The sequence below is a fragment of the Hakea prostrata genome, chromosome 2 (assembly GCF_041222555.1).
Source record: "Hakea prostrata isolate BN-2017 chromosome 2, UWA_Hpros_2, whole genome shotgun sequence".
Classification (NCBI taxonomy): domain Eukaryota; kingdom Viridiplantae; phylum Streptophyta; class Magnoliopsida; order Proteales; family Proteaceae; genus Hakea; species Hakea prostrata.
Genome location: NC_142601.1, coordinates 58225106 through 58245004, shown reverse-complemented (window position 1 = coordinate 58245004; position 19899 = coordinate 58225106). Strand labels below are relative to the sequence as shown.

General features: G+C 35.7%; 3 protein-coding genes across 3 annotated transcripts; 1 reads left to right on the top strand and 2 right to left on the bottom strand.

Moving 5' to 3' along the window:
• Positions 1 to 293: 293 nt before the first annotated feature.
• On the bottom strand, positions 294 to 2901 carry LOC149025227 (purple acid phosphatase 2-like). Its single transcript, XM_089145454.1, has 8 exons — positions 2692 to 2901; positions 2007 to 2207; positions 1787 to 1898; positions 1439 to 1668; positions 1196 to 1334; positions 863 to 1083; positions 615 to 736; positions 294 to 489 (listed from the first exon to the last, which is right to left on the bottom strand). The coding sequence occupies exons 1-8, from the start codon at positions 2878 to 2880 to the stop codon at positions 294 to 296; spliced, it is 1410 nt and encodes a 469-aa protein (XP_089001580.1). The 5' UTR covers positions 2881 to 2901.
• Positions 2902 to 8262: 5361 nt separating this feature from the next.
• On the top strand, positions 8263 to 11012 carry LOC149025226 (purple acid phosphatase 2-like). The gene is made up of 8 exons (XM_089143097.1): positions 8263 to 8475; positions 9042 to 9242; positions 9364 to 9475; positions 9590 to 9819; positions 9919 to 10057; positions 10140 to 10360; positions 10432 to 10553; positions 10681 to 11012. Exons 1-8 carry the CDS (start codon positions 8278 to 8280, stop codon positions 10874 to 10876), a joined length of 1419 nt encoding a protein of 472 aa, XP_088999223.1. The 5' UTR covers positions 8263 to 8277; the 3' UTR covers positions 10877 to 11012.
• Positions 11013 to 12881: 1869 nt separating this feature from the next.
• Positions 12882 to 16201, bottom strand: LOC149025225 (purple acid phosphatase 2-like). The gene is made up of 8 exons (XM_089145453.1): positions 15955 to 16201; positions 14872 to 15072; positions 14673 to 14784; positions 14328 to 14557; positions 14088 to 14226; positions 13758 to 13978; positions 13490 to 13611; positions 12882 to 13364 (listed from the first exon to the last, which is right to left on the bottom strand). The coding sequence occupies exons 1-8, from the start codon at positions 16150 to 16152 to the stop codon at positions 13169 to 13171; spliced, it is 1419 nt and encodes a 472-aa protein (XP_089001579.1). The 5' UTR covers positions 16153 to 16201; the 3' UTR covers positions 12882 to 13168.
• Positions 16202 to 19899: the final 3698 nt, after the last annotated feature.

Below are 19899 nucleotides of genomic sequence, written 5' to 3'. Positions count from 1 at the left end.
GTATGAGCAAGTAGCAGATCAAAAGACTCATATCATTAGTTAACTACACTTGAGCAATGAAGATATATATAGCTAGTTAAGAACCCAGAAAATAAGTATAATCAAATTCTCAATTTGACACAAAATGACATATATGCCTCTAGGGAGATCCCAAGAGATTCCTTATTTATACAAAAGAATTGAAAGCCAGGAAGCTAATACAGGGAGAGGAGAGACATTTAAGATCGATAGTAGATAAGATCAGGGTCCATATTTATTGAAGAGATGCATAGAGGCAAGCACTCGATCTGTCATCAATACATTGCGAGTGTCTCATTCATTGGATAATAGATTCTGTTGTAGAACCATAAATAATCAGATTCAACAGCATATCCATCTTGATTGCGATTCCAGCTGAAGTAAGCATGAGTCCGATTCTTAATGGAAATCATGCCATGACCAAAGGCTGCCTCTCTAAATGCAGAGTAACTTGGTTGTGGCTGTGTGTAGCTGTAGAATTTATAAACAACACAGAAGAAATTAAGCATGATATTAACCACAGATTCATTTAAGATTCAATGAGGAATAGGAAAATGAATTCTTCAACTGAAAACAAGTTGTTCTATTAAACTTACACGCTGGCTAATCCTTCTATATTTCCTCCATCACCAATAGTTAGATATACAGGTGCAAATTGGTTAGGTATTGGGGTGCACAAGCCATTTGTTATGTTGTACGCAATGTTCGATATGCGGTGCTGTAATATTATGAGAAAAAACAATGAGTTGTAAAGTTAGTCATTTGCAATGGATGGAAAATAGAGCAGATCAACAGAAAACACAAGTTTTGTTTTGGAGATCATGATCAGATAATTTGCACTTACGGATCTTTCATATGCGTGAACATGACCAGCAAATACAGCATCAACTTTGTATTGTACCAGCATTGATTCGAATTGTACTCTCATAGTTTCACCCTCCATATAATGGGTAACATCACTGTTATACCAAGGTGCGTGCACAACGATAAATAGCCAAGGTGTCTCAGTCCTGTTAACTTTGGCCAATTCTGCTGCAAACCAGGTGAATTGAGGTGTAGATCTCCCTAAAAAAATACAATGGAAACATATATGAATATGAGTTAGTCTGATCTCACAACTAAACCGATTTTTAGGGATAAAAAACTTTTCCTTGTTTTTGTAATTTGGCATGTTTACCATAAGCTGAATATGATGCTAGTACGATAATATGTGCTGAAGCTCGCTTGATTGAGTAAAAGAATGGCTCAGTACTTCCAGATGCATTATATGGAGTGTGATAACGGCTTGAGAAAGGCTTAAATGGTACTGGTTCACCCTGCAACAAATTCCCCACCATTATTAGCCTAATGAGCTTCCGGACTATAATCTTCTCCTGCTTAACATTAATTGTACTTTGATATAAGTCAACTGAGAACTTACAAGTTGAGGTGCAAACTCAATCTCATGATTTCCAGCAGCCCATATCCATGGTTGATAAGCAGCATTTTTTTCAATAAGTCTGCCAAAAGTGTCCCACTTGACACCGTCATGGTTTGGCCAGTCATCTGCATAAGAGAGATCACCAAGATGCAACACTGTCTGTCCTTTTAGTGGATCGTTTATGTAATGATCCAGTGTCATATTCGAGTCATACGTCTGCCCAAGATCTCCTGCACCCACCAAACTTAATCATTTAGTTTCAAATGTTCAACACAGAGAGATTAAAAATACCCCATTAATTAAGATGGTTAGCAAGCTTGCAAATTTTACTAGAAGAAGGTACTTCACCTATGAGACCAAAAGTGTAGGGCACATCAGGACCAACTGGTGGAGGAGTTGTGAAATCGAACTGCCTTGTGGTGTTTCCAACTCCTACCTCGTAAAAGTATTTGGTGTTATACTGCAAAAAATTATAGAGTAAACAGGAAGACATAAGTTTCTGTTCCAAGTAACTTGAAGTAGAAATTGAAATGTAGGTTAAAATTTAGAGAAATCAAAGAAAACCCACATCCAGATTGAGGAGAGTGGTGTGATGGATGTAGCCTGAAGTGTAGTTATAGTATTTGTAAGTCAAGTAGTAGCCCTCAGCAGTGTAAATCTTTGTGGTGTTGGCAGCCCAATAAGGCACTGTGCTGGAACCGGGCTCAACCGGAGTGATCCAGGATACAATGATTCCTTGTCCTAGATAATCTCCTTGGGTTATATGAACCTTGCAAAAAAAAAATCACAATTCAGAAACACAGAAGAAGGCTCATCAACTTGTAGTTAAAATAGGGAATCACATACACAAATTTAAATGTAGGAAAAGTCACTTGAAGAATGTAGTCATGCAAAATGCCTTCCCTAGATTTTTAAAAGGATGAAGAATTATCTTCTACTTCCCCAAAAAAAAAAAAAAAAAAAACCAGAAAGGGTGTGTATTGAAGAAGTCAATTGGGCTGTTCAGGGTCTGCCATCTTGTTCTTAATGGCCTGCTTGTCTTGGTGGATGCCTTGATCCTTTTTCTTGTTATAGTAAGCTCAATATCTATAGATATATAATGTGCTTAATTAAGATACGAACAGTGACAAGGCTATAATTGGTTAGCAAAATGACACCAATAAAATCTTGTCCCTGTCAGTGGTTAGATTTCAACCCATCTATATGCCCTAAGGAACAAAATTTCATAGGAAAGAAAGAAACTTAAAACCCACCTGCTCAGGCGCATTATAACCTGGAGGAACATAAAAGGCGGGACTGTTGTATGGCATATCAACAGATGGAGCTACTGCTCTAACATAACTTCCAGTGATTCCTCCATCGCACAACAAAGCTGAATTCAATGTCAAACCCACAAGAACAACACAGAAAGCACTCAACGATGAGAACTCCCACTTTCCCATCTTCTCAATCTCTGAACCCAAGTTTCCTTGACTTTGAGAATGGAAGCTTATTCATGGCATATTTATAATCTCTTCCTCGCATTGACTTTGGAAAAATGCGGCGGATATTCACAGTTTGATCCTCTTGAAGAGAAGAAGAAGAGGTAACAACACAAGAGAGAGATGGCATGTTGCATTCTATTAGTAGAGATGTACAACTGTCCCACTCCGGTCATGCATGATGAATGCCATCAACTCATTCGCTTATCTGCTGCTCTGATCATGGAGTTCCTTTTGTTCATCTCTTGTATCTGTACACTCCTGCTCTACGGAAACCATTTTAAAGAAACGTGCTCAAATCTCAACAGGACCACCTGCCTTAATTGGTCTGTTCTGAATTTGTATCATACATTGTTTCGTGTAACGTATTTTCTTTCCTTCTTTCAGTTTTACATAGAGAAGAGGACCTGTCTGATAACTCACCCAAAAACAGATTGTATTGTTTCTTGCTTTGAGAAACTAAAACATTGGTCAGAAACCGATTGATTAAACTATTTTGTTTGTAGTGACTTTTGCAACACAAATTGTGACTTATGAAAACTTCTCCTTCAAGAAACACAACTGATGCAACAACAAAAAGTAAGTCAGTCAAAATCTAAGTGAAATAGTTTTAGAAAGGGATAATATATCCAAGGAATTTGGCGTCCTAAACATAACCTGTCAAAACCCTTTTCATACTGTGATAAAACCCTTCCATTCATTTGCATTTTCAATCGATCCCAATGATATGGATCATTCAGTTATTCATCTTTTCTATTTCTGCTGATTCACTTCATCTTCTCTATCTCTAGTTAAATCCTAGCCCTTGTCTTTATGAATTTGAATTCTTCATCACTTTATCTTCAGTTACCATGATAAAAACACCTGCTAATTTTGTTTTTGTCTACTATAAAAGTGTTTTTAACCCAAGAAATACTAAATCTACTTCCCATGTTTCTTGAAACAGAAGCACTTGGTGGATTTCTGTATCCACTCAACTAGTAATTTTTGTTGCAGTGTTTTCATTTTGTAAAGGTCTAAATATGAATAAAAAACGAGGTATAATTGGTCTGTACCATAGTAGGTTGACTATTAAATTTCTATTTGGCTTTAACGAAGTAAGCACAATTTTAAATTTTTTAAATATATATGTTGTTCCATATGTAGTTTAGCTTCTTTTTTGGTACTTTGCTAGGTCAATGAATAAATGATTTGATACTAATTAAAAAATAAAAGAAATTGATAAATTATAATCTAACATAGGACTGGAATTAGGATTTAATTTTTATTTTATTTTATTTTATTATTTATTTATTTATTATAAAACTGAAGAGTTAGTTATTACATATAATTAAATATAAAGTGGGGCTTTGCACTTGGCCTTGAAAGGATTCAAACCTTTAACCTCATACTATGAGGCGGTGCTGGTCTTTTATCGAGTTACCTGGTTCCAAAGGCTTTCAGATTTAATCCTAATGGTCATAACCCACGTGTAGGGTTGGAAAATCCAACCCTCTGGTAGTCATTATACCCTAGTCTAGGGCAAGAGATTGATTACATCGTCATTTGTTAAAAGGCAAATTCACTGTTAAAGACTTCCCTGCAAATAGATTCTAAAGGTCAATTTTCTTATGTAGTCTTATCCTAATAATTTAAAAAAAAAAAACATTTTAATATATTGACTTTATATTACAAATGTGATCCAATGATCATTGGACCAAGGCCCACCCCTCATAACCTGGCTTCTTGCTAATCTTTGTCAATATGGCCACCAGAATACAAGCAACATTGATAATAAATTTTAAAGGTTACGTAAACAGGTAAACAGGTATCGTAAAAGATGCTAGGAACAATGGAAAGGAAGACTAGGGCCGGTGCTATATTGTGGAGACCACAGACAGTGACTAGCTATGGAAATGCCTATTCTTTTAATATGGTTTCCTTAGGAAATAAGTGACGTTGATGCTGAGTTCTCTGATTTATCAACCATACAGGTAGGAAACCCCATTGGAGTTATGCAGATGGATATATGGGATGTAATGCATGAATAGAAGAGAATGTAACAGGCCATTTATAATCTTTTCTTTCTCATCTTAACCAGTATAAAACCGTGAATAATCCGCCGCATATTTCTGAAGTCAATGTGATGAAAACATTATAAATATGCATGCCATGAATAAACTTTCATTCTCAAAAGTCAAGGAAGCTAGGGTTCGGAAACTGAGAAGATGGGAAAGTGGGAGTTCTCATCTTTGAGTGCTATATGTGTTGTTCTTGTGGGTTTGATATTGAATTCAGCTTTGTTGTGCGACGGAGGAGTCACTGGAAGTTATGTTAGAGCAGCAGCTCCATCTGTTGATATGCCATACAACAGTACTGCCTTTTATGTTCCTCCAGGCTAGAATGCGCCTGAGCAGGTGAGATTTAATAATCTTTGGTTCCTTTAACAAATAATAAATATCAAGGATTAAATATTTTTTGTTCTCTAATTGTGAGTTTTGTTTTGCAAGGTTCATATAACTCAAGGAGACTATTTAGGGCAAGGAGTGATTATATCTCGGATCACTCCAGTTCAACCCGGTCCTAGTACTGTGCTTTACTGGGCTGAAAACACTACAAAGGTTTACACTGCAGAGGGCTACTACCTGACCTACATGTCACGGCCTTAGTTATTAACTAAGCCAACCGTGCCGGAATTTAGCACTTATTTGCACTAAGTCAGCCTAAAACCCAACCAGAGAGAGTAGAAGAAAGCTTAGAGCTCAAAGAGAACCTTGAGAGAACTTATATTAATCACTTGGTTGATGCTTTGTACAAATGAGTCCCTCCTCTATTTATAGGTGAGGTAAGATACAATGAATGATTATGATTTGTACAAGTGTCAATAATCTAAAGGTTAAGAATATTCTAGTGGGTCTAGATATTCCTAGGGATATTTCTAAAGACAAGATACTTTATAGATGTAGATTCCTCTAGAATCTCCTTCATTTTTAGAATGTGGGCTAAGTTTAGCCCATTAATAACTTTAGCTAAGTTGGGATAGACCATGTATGGTCCATTAATATTAATATCATTGGGCTTATGATAAATTAGGCCTTGTCATTCTAATTGAGCCGTGTCACACAGCTACTACAACTCTACATTTGGTCATGCCATGTTCTCCGTTAAGAATCGGACTCATGCTTACTTCAACTGGAAGCGTAATCAAGATGGATGTGCTGTTGAATCTGATTCGTTATGGTTCTACAACAGATACTATTATTCCATGAATGAAACTCTTACAAAGTCCTGATAAATATGAATCCCTTGTATTAGCTTTCAGCTGGTTCTAAATTCTTTTGTATAATTGAGGGTTCACGTACTCGTGGCCGGGAGGTATGTATGTCGAATTTTATTTTTTTATAACTTGGAATTTATAATACACTTAATTGATGGGATGATATTAATCCTTCATATTGAATACTAGAGCAAATTATAGTTCCTAACTCGTGGAGGTTCTCTAAAACCTATAAATTAAAGGGTTTTACTGGTCTGCACAAGGTAAAGCAGCCAGTCGATCATCCCAACTTAATGTAGCACGCCATGCCTGGTTATAGTGATGGAGCCAGGATTTAACATTGGTGGGGCCGGATAATGAGAGTTTGGATCATCTCCCCTGACGGAGAACACTCTACTCCCCTGACGGTGTTGCAACCATAAATTATGTGGGGGCTATAAGTACAAAATACTAAAACATTTTTAAAAAATAAATCCCATCACCCTAACCCTGTAGGCCCCTTGTAATTCGTGGTCAACAGTTGTCGAGGGAGATGATCCAGACTCGATCATCTCCCCATTAGAAGAGCACTAATGTTTTTCACCACACATTGTATGGATTCATGTAGGACCCACTAAAGATCCCACCTTTAAATTATATTATCATGTTTAGACATGACCTTCACACATTAAAAATATAGGTAATCATTAATAATGATATTTAACCCTTACAAAAATATAAGTAAATTATTTATCCAAAAGAAAAAAGTAAATTAAAATACAAGGATGGCTAACAAATAAATATCTTAAAAAAAAACTTTTGTTTTAATTAATTTTTTTATTAAAAGAAAGATGATTTCAATAGTGGAAGGGTAGAAGCAAACCAAACAAATCATGGTAGTTGCTTATTTTACAAATTCTAAATGTTCAGTTCACAATATAAAAATAATAACAAAAAAATAATCAAGAAAGAGATATCATATAATTTCAAATAAAAAAAGAGAGATAATAGAAAAGGGAGAAAGAGCAAGAGAACAAATCATTGGTAGATTTTTTAATAAAAAAAATCCTTTCCTTAACCTTGCTTATTTTTGAAACAAGGATTCTAGAATGGGAGAGATAAATCGGGAGAGATTCACAATATAAAAATAAGAATAACAAATGAAAATAATCAAGAATTGAGGATGATGTTTATGCTCATCATACCTCAAAAGTTTCAATATTTTAAAAGGAGAAAAGTGATATTTCAAATGTAGAAAATGGAGAAAGAGTAAGAGAATAACTGATTATGGAGAATATTTTAGAGGCCCCAATACAACCTGGTTAATATAGAGCCAAACTTTTTTGAACATGTGGAGTCTATTTATATAAAAGGGTGTTTTTATATACATTACTCGTGGGAGATGGTGGGGGCTATTACATATACACTAAGAATGGTCAAAACCGTGAGAAGAAGATGAATAATAGGTGGAAAGAGAGAATATTGGGAGGGATTTTAGAGATTAGCAAATGAGTGCTGTTTCCGGTCCCCCGGTTATAAACATGTTGAGTCTATCTAATGGACCATGCAAACATGGATATCTAGGAGAAAGAAAAAAAATTTTTTAAAAAAAAAAATTGGTAGGCTGTGCCATATCCCAAACTCTCTGCATCTATCAGAGGTGTTATAAAATATGTCATTCGGATAAAAGAATTTGGTTACGATTGTTCTATTTTGTGCACCGAAGACAACTCTCTGTTCGCAGATTTGTGCCCCACATGATTTGTTGTTTTGGTATTATTAATTGAGCTTTCGCCTCCAAGCAGCCCACTTGGAGAACCTATTCCATAATAATAATAATAATAATAATAATAATAATATAAAACATGTTATGAACAATGATAGGAAATTCATCCAAAATTGGAGAAACTAGGAACGGACCACCAGAAGGGACAGATGGACATTGCTAGGACTGCTGGAAGGTGAACGTGCATACCATTTATAATGTTTTGTTTATCTTCTTGAACAGTATCCAACACTGGATATCCTCTGCCTGTTTTCTCAAGTCAATGTGAGGAAGATTATAAATAGCATATGAAAAAGATTTCATTCTCACAGTTAAGGAAGCTTACTTGGGCTCCGTGATGGTGAAGATGGGAAAGTGGGATTTGCCATCATTTGCTGCTACTTGTGTTCTTCTTGTAGCTTTGATACTGAGTTCAGCATGGCTGTGCAATGGAGGACTCACCAGCAGTTTTGTCAGAGCAGCAGCTCCATCAATGGATATGCCTTACAACAGCCCTGCGTTCTATGTTCCTCCTGGTTTTAATGCTCCTCAGCAGGTGAGAGAATTAATTTTCCTTGATTAATCCTTTTCAGTTGACGTGAGATAGAATCATGAGTGTTACAGTTTATATATCGCCTAAATTTCCAGACGAAATTCTTTTCCAAAATTTTATTATTAATGCATTACGTGCAAACAATTATAACTAAGGTTCCTATCAAAGAAATCCAGTAAAAACTGTAGGAAATTCTTCCCTACATATTTTGGTCGTTTATATTTTTTAGTATTAAACAATATTACTTATATTGGTAGGTATTTAGTGTTGTGAGGAAGCCTAAATAAATTGGGTTTTTTCATTTGACTAAGATATTAGTTAATTTAATGATTATACACTAATCGGTAGATAATGAGAAATGATTTAACCTTGTTTGGTATGTTTATAACCTATTTATTGTTAAATTGATGGTATTTGGTTTATTCTATAATATTGCCATTATCTTATGAATTGACTTCAATTAAGATATTACAGTATTTTGTTATGTATCGTATAATATTGTCACTACGTACCTTCATCCATAAGGATCCATTTTGATCCTAAATTGTGGGTTTGGATTGTTTTGCAAGGTACATATAACTCAAGGAGATTATTTAGGGCAAGGAGTAATAGTGTCTTGGATCACTCCGGTTGCACCCGGGTCCAGTGTGGTCCGGTACTGGGCTTGCAACAGTAAAAAGATACAAATGGCAAAGGGATACTATTTGACCTACACATACTACAACTACACTTCAGGCTACATTCATCACTGCACTCTTCTCAATTTGGAGGTGGGTTTTCTTTGATTTACCTCAATTTCAATCTTTCTTTCCCCCAGAAATATACATACATGCATTTCCAGTTCGAGTAACTTGTGCCATCTTAGTTACTCTTCTTCTCATTTTTTTACAGTACAACACCAAGTACTATTATGAGGTTGGGGTTGGAAGATATGCACGGCAGTTCTATTTCACAACTCCTCCTCCAATTGGCCCTGATGTGCCCTACACTTTTGGTCTCATAGGTGAGATTACCTTCTTCTAGTAAAATTTGCAAGCGAGCTTGCCATGTTAATGGGATATTTTAATCTCTGTGTGTTGAACATTTGAAACTAAATGATTAAGTTTGGTGGGTACAGGAGATCTTGGGCAGACGTTTGACTCAAATATGACACTGGATCATTATATGAACGATCCACTACAAGGACAGACAGTGTTGTATCTTGGTGACCTCTCTTATGCAGATGACTGGCCATATCATGACAATGTCAAGTGGGACACTTTTGGCAGATTTATTGAAAAAAGTGCTGCTTATCAACCATGGATCTGGAGTGCTGGAAATCATGAGATTGATTTTGCACCTCAACTTGTAAGTTCTCAGTTGACTCATCAAACAATTAATATTAAACAGGAGAAGGTCATAATTCTGTAGCACATTAAGCTAATAATTGTGGCGAAATTGTTGCAGGGTGAAACAGTGCCTTTTAAGCCTTTCTCAAGCCGTTATCACACTCCATATAATGCATCTGGAAGTACTGAACCATTTTGGTACTCAATCAAACGAGCTTCAGCGCACATTATTGTACTAGCATCTTATTCAGCTTATGGTAAGTATTTATACAGATTTGAGATGAAAGTTGGTTGCTTCAAAAAATTCATATTAATTCCAGTTCCAATTACTTTTTTCAGGGAGATCCACCCCTCAATACACTTGGCTCACATCAGAATTGGCCAAAGTAAACAGAACTGAGACACCTTGGTTGATTATTATTGTGCACGCACCTTGGTATAACAGTGATGTTACTCATTATATGGAAGGGGAAACCATGCGAGTACAGTTTGAATCATTGGTTGTGAGGTACAAGGTTGATGCTATATTTGCTGGTCATGTTCACGCATATGAAAGATCTGTAAGTGCCATCTTTCTGCTACTATTTTTAATATTCATTTCGCAAAACTGATTGGTGTACATTAATTACAGCATCGCATATCAAACATCGCGTACAACATAACAAATGCCTTGTGCACCCCAGTACCAAACCAATTCGCACCTGTATATTTAACTGTTGGTGATGGAGGAAACATTGAAGGACTAGCGGGCGTGTAAGTTCAATACTAGAACATAACATGTTTTACTATTTCAAACTTTGATTAAATTTTTGAGTAGTTCTGTATATGATTGATCGATGTTATGGTCTCCTCTTTTGTTGTTTATGAATTCGATCTACAGCTACACACAACCACAACCAAGCTATTCTGCATATAGAGAAGCAGCTTTTGGTCATGGCATGTTTTCCATTAAGAATCGGACTCATGCTTATTTCAGCTGGAAGCGTAATCAAGATGGATATGCTGTGGAATCGGATTGGTTATGGTTCTACAACAGATACTATTATCCCATGAATGAAACCCTCTCCAAGTATTGATCACTGAGAAACGAAATTGTCTCCTCCAGCTTCCGTCCCTCGAAATAAATATGGACCCGCCCCGATGTTTCTCCTTATCAGTTGTGTTAGCTTTTTGGTTCTAAATTCTATTGAGTGTCAATTTTTGTTGTAATTTGGAAATTTATTCAATTTAATTACTAAGGTTGTTGACAAAATGCATTTCAATCACTATGTCTCCAATAGAAAGCGATGAATAGGGCGGGATTGGGTTGATTTTCTTCATTCATATTGTTAGACCGGATGACCTTAATTGCCAAATAAATATCAAAAGAAAAGTTAGCCCGGATGGCAATCCCTGTGAGGAAGGAATTGGATCTTCTCCACCCAATCTACGCATACAGATGCAGTTATACACCACACTCATCCACGCTACCCTGTCCTAAGTGTGGGTCAAGTCCAAATCCTCTCCACCCGGGTGCACCGTCCGCCCATTTTTCTCTCTCACCTTATACTTGACACAGGTGGGCCCAAGTGGCCTGTGTCAGGTTGAGTACTGTGAGAGTGTAAACTTAGGTGAATGGTGCACCGGTCAGTTGGAGAGGATCTGAATTAGTGTGAGACTTACACTCATATGAGTGAGAGTGTATGATTGTATGGGCAGATTGGGTAGAGAGCATCTAGGAGAAACGTATGTTGTTTGGCTATTTAACATGTGTCTTCCTTAATTTTTTTTCTTCTCCCCTTTGAAAAGACTCCACTAACAAAATAAAACTCATATTACCAAAAAAAAAAAATGAAAATCATACAAATCGAAACTCTTTCTCATAAATTACAATACATTGTACAAATCTAATGACAAATGAAGAATTTTTCCAATCTATATACTCTATCTAACGAAGAATTTTTCCAATCGACATACTTTCTCTCTCTCTCCAGCACCATAAGAAAAAAGTAAGTATTTTTGAATAATCTACAAATTAGGTTAGCTCTCACTTTCTAAATTTACAACTTTGCGCGGTTCTTTAGGAGTAAGTTTTTTTGGTTTATCTACAAATTAGGTAAACCTGTTTACCAAAAATACAAATTAGGCAAACCTTCACTAGCTTAAGTTGTGGCTATAACATGCTTGCTTACAAGTAGTTGTTTTTAGACACTCCAAATAAATTCAATGCCATCCTTTAATTAATATTTTTTTTCAAAAAGAAAATGAATTGATTAGTGGCGTGTAAACATCATACGTTGGATTGGCAAAACATCCACTCCACACACACACACCCCCCCCCACCCAATATCCCCCATATAGATGTTTAGGCGAGTGCTTCCATTGACCTCCTACCAACGTAAGGTTTGAAGTAGGAGATTTTCATACATAGGGGATGGGGGTATGGCATATGTTGTCTGCAAAGTTTGAATCCACAACCTCTTCACTAAGAAGTATGAATCTTTACCACTCTATCAACCTTGCGTTGGCTACCAACATAGGGTTTATGGAATCAAGTAGCTTTCTCTCTCCTTGTGATTTAGACACAAATAAAAATGTGCATAGGCACACGTGGCCATGTATATGCTAGGGCAACAAAAAGGATTTTAGAAGTGATAAATCGAAACAATAAAAGAGCTTGTGAACATAGGGAGAATTCTGGGATGAGGCATATTGAAGAAGAATTTGAAGGGAAAAGAGATAACTTTAGCTAAGAAAAGTAAAATATGAGAGTGTTCCTTAAATTATTTTTATATATTTATAATTCAAATAAAAAATTAAAATTATTGTAGAGAGAATGACACAAGGTCCTTGGAGAATGAATAAGAGAGATTAGGGTTGAGAAAGTTTTAAAACACATAATCATATTGATCTCTATATACAGGTTCCAATTTGATTTATCTAACATCCATGCCACAATAATTAGCCCAACATCAAGTACACTAAATAAGGTGGTAGTTAAGCATGCAACACATCCTTGTAATGACCTAATGCTTTCACAAGCTAAAAAGTACCAAGGATTTCATAGAATCAAGAGAGAAAGAAAATGAGAAGCCGAATGAGAAAATAATCGTATTTGACTGGAAGCCTTTCTTTCTCTCTTTTTGGGTTAATGAATTCTTATTCATCCAAAGAATGAAAATACAAACTTAAATTTATTCTCAAATTAAAACAAAAATGAAAGACTTGTCCTCAAGGAATGAACCCTCCATTATACAAAAGAATTTGGAAAGCAAAATGCGTACAGATCGAGCAAAGAAAAAACATTTGGTATCAGAAGCAGATTAGATTGGGGGCCATGCATATTTATTGAAGAGATGGATAGAAGCAAGCAAGCACTCGATCTGTCATCAATACATTGCGAGTGTCTCATTCATTGGATAATAGACTCTGTTGTAGAACCATAAATAATCAGATTCAACACCATATCCATCTTGATTGCGATTCCAGCTGAAGTAAGCATGAGTCCGATTCTTAATGGAAATCATGCCATGACCAAAGGCTGCCTCTCTATATGCAGAGTAACTTGGTTGTGGCTGTGTGTAGCTGTAGAATTTATAAACAGCACAGAAGAAATTAAGCATGATATTAACCATAGATTCATTTAAAATTCAATGAGGAGTAAGAAAATGAATTTTCCAACTAAAAGCAAGTTGTTCTATTAAACTTACACGCTGGCTAATCCTTCTATATTTCCTCCATCGCCAATAGTCAGGTATACTGGTGCAAATTGGTTAGGTACTGGGGTGCACAGGCCATTTGTTATGTTGTATGCAATGTTTGATATCCGATGCTGTAATGCATAATCATTAGTTTTTCTCAGTTTTGAGCAATAATGGTCGAATATAACACCTTTCAGTGAGGAGATCATTGGTCAAACAAATAAAGAAGAAGAAAAAAAGGAGTGAGTGCAGATAATAGTCATTATTTGGCACTTACAGATCTCTCGTAAGCATGAACATGACCAGCAAAGACAGCATCAACTTTGTATTGTACGAACATTGATTCAAATTGTACTCTCATAGTTTCACCCTCCATGTAATGAGTAACATCACTGTTATACCAAGGTGCGTGCACAAGGACAAATAACCAAGGTGTCTGAGTCCTGTTAACATTGGCTAATTCTGTTGTGAGCCAAGTGTATTGAGGAGTATATCTCCCTGAAAGATGGAAAAAAGATATATGTTTTAGTTTGAGTTTATATTTCAAATATGTGTATTTTTACAATCAATCCATTCTAATGACACATTTGGAATTTGATCTTTTTACCATAAGATGAGTATGATGCTAGGACAATAATGTGTGCTGAAGCTCGCTTGATTGAGTAAAAGAATTGCTCAGTACTTCCAGATGCATTATATGGAGTGTGATATCGGCTTGAGAAAGGCTTAAATGGGACTGGTTCACCCTGCAACAAATTCACCACCATTATTAGCTTAATGAGCTTCAGGACCATAACCTTCTCCTGCTTAATATTAATTGTTCCATATGAGTCAACTAAGAACTTACGAGCTGAGGTGCAAAATCAATCTCATGATTTCCAGCAGTCCAGATCCATGGTTGATAAGCAGCACTTTTTTCAATAAATCTGCCAAAAGTATCCCACTTCACATTGTCATGGTTTGGCCAATTGTCTGCATAAGAAAGATCACCAAGATACAGCACTGTCTGCCCTTTTAGTGGATCGTTTATGTAATGATCCAGTGTCATATTCGAGTCATACGTCTGCCCAAGATCTCCTGTACCCACCAAACTTAAATCATTTAGTTTCAAATGATTAACACTCAGGGATTAAAACTACCCCCATTAACATGGCAAGCAAGGTTGCAAATTTACTAGAAGAAGTTATTTCACCTATCAGACCAAAAGTGTATGGCACATCAGGGCCAACCGGTGGAGGAGCAGTGAAAGAGAACTGCCTTGTGGTGTTACCAACCCCTACCTCGTAAAAGTATGTGGTGCTATACTGCAAAAGATTAGATAGTAAACAAGAATATGAGATGAAATCATGTGGGTATGTGTTAAAATTGAGATGACATCAAAGAAAACTCACCTCCAAGTTAAGGAGAGTGGTGTGATGGATGAAGCCTGAAGTATAGTTGGAATATTTGTAAGTGAAGTAGTAGCCTTCAGCAGTGTAAATCTTTGTGGTGCTGGCAGCCCAGTACAGCACTGTGCTGGTGCCGGGTTCAACTGGAGTAATCCAAGATACAATCACTCCTTGCCCTAAATAGTCTCCTTGAGTTATATGGACCTTGCAAGACAAAGCCACAGTTTAGAATACAAGGAAAACAAAAAAAAGGAAGGAAAGAGGTGTGACATCTAAGAAGTCAAAGGCTTCAAGCCAGTGCATTTAACTGAACCCAGTTTCCTGGTTTTATTTAGTAGAAATAAGTGTTGATTAGCACCAATAATAATAATGTTTTTTTGGTGGGTGTGGATGAAATTGATTCTGGTTTTGATGGTAACACGTCAACTAATTACAAGCAGATATATTTGACTCCTAAATTGGCCTATTGTGATTAGGAAACCATCTGTGAGATTACAATGAGAACACGGATTTACCAAACAATTAAAAAGAAAAACAAACACCCTCTCTCCCCAATAAAAGCTCTAGTCAAAGCATTAATTAAATATGGTGGTGGGTCTCATGAAAAATATTAAATTAGAGGTTTTGTATTAACAGATTGTCACGTACCATAATGCATGCAAAGGGCCGGTTTGGATGTGATAAGCATTGATGTCTCCAGTTTTAATGTGGAATCTGGCACGCCTAATGTAATCCAATAAGGATCTTACCATGTCTTATTGGTCTGTGGACTCTGGTGGATCAACATCAGGTCACATACAGTGAGGGTTTCAATAAGGTTGAGTTGGGCAGGGTTCTTAAAACTCTAGTTCAATCTTGAGTTTCCTAAACTGGGCATGAGTCTCTGGTTGATTTAGAGCCGGAAAAATTCAATCCTGACTCATCTTCAAGATTAGGTCGAGGTGATCTCAGAGAGTGAGAGAGAGAAGACATAAGTATTCCAGTAGCAGAGAGACATAATGAATACTGAAGTGGCAGTGGTTGTGTTTGCTCCATCTCTATGCAGATGACTAAAATACAAAAGAAACAAAGAAAATTGAAACCCACCTGCTCAGGAGCATTATAACCTGGAGGAATATAAAAGGCAGGACTGTTGTATGGCATATCAACAGATGGAGCTACTGCTCTAACATAACTTCCAGTGATTCCTCCATTGCACAACAAAGCTGAATTCAATATCGAACCCACAAGAACAACACAGATAGCACTCAACGACGAGAGCTTCATGTTTCCCATCTTCTCCATCTCTGAAACCAAGCAAGCTTTCTTAACTCTGAAGATGAAAGTTTATTCATGTCATATTTATAATATCTTCTTTATATTGACTTCATCAGAACTATGCGGCGTATATTCATAGTTTGATTCTCTTGAAAAGAAGAAAGTAAATATTAGAAGAGAGGAGGGATATGGCATGTCTCTTCCGCTGAAATAAGAGATATGGCATGTAACATTACACTAGTACCTTGACAATACGTGATGAATGACATCAAAGCATTCTTTTATTTGCCAGATCTCATAGAGTCCTTCAATGGTCAGCCCAAATTAATTCTCTCCAGTAGCACCTGCCCTAGTTCGTTTGAAATTTTGTACTATGTTTTTTCAAAATACAATTTTGTGTTATTTAATTCATTATATGGGTGGGTTCGTCAAAAAAGGCAGTTTATCATGGATCATTCAATTAAATAGATTCAAAGTAGAAGGAAAGGTACTAATTGAAGTCTAACCTTCATCAACAAAACTTAAAGATGTCAATGGTTGGTGAAAGAATCAAATTTGATCCTTTTAGGAGATACCTATTTAGATTATATTGGAACCATTTATGAGAGTCCATTTAAAAAAAATTAGGATAAAATGAGAAGGCATTTTATGTGGTATGAAATAAAATCCTAACCGTGTTAAAAGAATATATTACCACTTAAATTATTTTCAATTTGATGTTAATGAAGGATATTTTTATCCCTGTATATGTTTTTTGGGGGTTACAAATGTGGGTAAAGGTATACCGTTTTCACCCATCTTCTTCCATAAATGCTAGCTTAAGTCAGAATTTTATGCATTATGAACTTCCTTTCCTTGCAAAGGACAAGACAGTGAACTAACAATTGTACTTCATGAGAAGCTGGCGATACCGTAAAGAATATATCCGACACAAGAAAGCATCACAAAAAGAAAAAAAGAAAAAAAAACATATAAGATGGTACAAATAGATTTACAAAATAAAATAGCATCACCAACCAATATATCAAATAAATTTCTACATGAGTATGAACTCATGAACCTCAATTTTGTAAAAAAGCAAGCCCTACATAACACTATAATAAATTATATAATCTTATAATGTCAGCGCAGATTTTTTCTGTCAAACAATTTATTTCTTATTAAAAATGAGGAGGCATTTTCAGCAGCAATATTATTTGTTTGATTCCTTAAGTTTCTTTTTTTTTTTTTTTTTTTTGTATGACCTTAAGTTTCTTGTTGTGAGTTGTAATATCCCAATTCTTAATATTTAATCTCTAACCTAGAGGGGCCCTTACACCAAAGGTTAATTTGACGTTTAAATCAATGACCATGATTAAATAATTTTTTTTATGAGAATTGAGTTTTTTTTTAATGTGAAAATTGAGTTATCTAAACATATGATGATAAAGGTTTATGTATGTTATTTAAAAAGAAATGGATAATAATAGAAGTCTCCCATACCTGTTGAGGTGTCACAATGACAATCGCAGAAAGTCTAATAGACATCTTTAAAAAAAATACATGAATTTAATTCCTTCATTTTATTAGGAGTTGTATGGTAATGGTTCAATTTTGTTTTTCTTTTTTTTTTTTGGTAAAATTTTTTTTTCTTGTTTTTATATGTTTTTATTGTTTCTAACGATTAAAAGTGTCAATCAGTATAGTTTTGATAATTCGGTACTATTTTGGTACGGTACTAACTTTGAATACTGAAAACCATAACTATACCATATTGTATTTATACGATACGGTACGGTTTTGGTATTTTTGTAAAAATGGTTCGGTACGATTTCGATATTAAATCGGTGCGAGAAAACTGTTTAAACATGGTATCTAGTGCGATACACTTTTGGTATGAACGAACTCATGCCACTTTTTGTTATTAGTTCATTAAGATCCTAATAAAATTACGATTAAACAATCAATAGAATCTAATATTAACAGAGACAAAGCAAGTAAATCTAAGAAGAGGAGTAAAGAACGAAATGAAAAACTGAAACACGGAATTATGGATAGGGTGAAGGTAAAGTGTTTTAATTGTAAAATTACATTTATATCATTTAATTTAGTATGATACCAATTATACTGAATTCGGTACATACAATACTTGAAATAGGAATTATACCGAATAAATTCGGTTTCGGTACGTACTGTACTGAATTTTAAACGGTGCGGTTTAGTGCGATTTTAGATGGCACAATTCGGTACAGTTAAACGGCTTCGGTATTGCCATTGACACATTTACTCACGGTTTCTAGCTAGATTCCAATTTATGGCCTAGAGATAGAGAGAAACTATGGTTGGGGTTTACGACTGCAGCTGGTAGTTTAATGGGCTGGCTCATGTTCAGCTTGGGCCTATAAAACAATATCAGGGCTTGAAAATTGGGCTTTGAAATAATGGAGGCTGGCCTTTGAAGGACTGAAATACACAAGAAGGCCCACTGGATCAACAGAAAAATCGATTAATAATTTCTTTTTGGTGCAGATGCGAGGCGCGAGTTTCTGTGATTCTTTCTTATTTAGCTAATTTGGGCTTCATATGAAGCCCATATAGACGATCTTCGTTGGTGGAACATAGAGATTCTTTTATAAACTGGCATTTTGGAAATACCTCTCCTGAGAGAAGCGTAATGAAATTTATTGGAAAAGATTATACGCCAGTGTTAATAATATGTTACGTATTGATAGGAGTTCTATTACAAAGATAAAACAGGTGTTTGAGCTACTTTTATCCTCTTCTCAAATAAATTTTCTTATTCCTAGAAGGTTTTCTTTTTAGCACAATTAGTGTATATTGTAGATTTTTTTTATTATTATTATTTTTTTATATTGGTTAAACTCTCTGTGAAACTTGAACTTGACATTTGGCTGGCACTGTTGTTTTTTTCTTTTTATAGGTAAACAACAGTCTTATTCACAGCGGGCAGGGGGTGGGGGGAACAAAGCTCCACCGACCACTTAGCGGAAATCGACCATTCTTTAGGGTTTGAAACCAAAAAGGCCTTCCTGGCTAAGAGATTTGCAATTACATTAGAATTCTTAGGGATATAGATAGGGATACAATGCACAAAGTTATCCATTAAATAACGGATACCTTGGATCAAGGGCTCCACTATCATCGAGGGCTGAATCTCGCCATCAAGATATTTGATCTGCTTGCAATCTAATTCAATTAGGACGGACTCATATCCACATGCAAGTGCCTCCAATAGACCTGCTCGAAAAGCAATAATTTCTCCTTCTTCAGCAGAATAATAATTTGTGGGTAACGATGAAGCACCCATAGGTCTTCCTTCGACATCTCTAACAATAATGCCAGCCCCACCTTTCTTTGATGTCTTAACTCATAATGCATCAATATTAACTTTCACAAAGCCAATTGGGGGAGGCACCCTTCTTTGATGTCTCAGACCCGGCACTGTTGTTTACTAACTTCTAAGACACTACATGATAGTATTTTTTTTTTTCTTTTTTTTTCTTTCTTTTTTTGGTAATCACATGGTAGTATTTTCTATTGTACTCCATAAGCTTAATCAATTCAAATTCACTAGATATATCTTCCTCACAAAATATATAAATTTTGTTAGAATTTATAGTAGGACTAGATGGCTTAGATTCTCCATCCGGATGAGTAGAGTGGTTTATGCTTTCTTTAGATTTTCTATCACATATTAAGGATTAGAGTCACCTTTGAGTTTTGACAAAATAAATTAGATATGGAACCCCAATAGACTTCCTTCCAAACATGTGA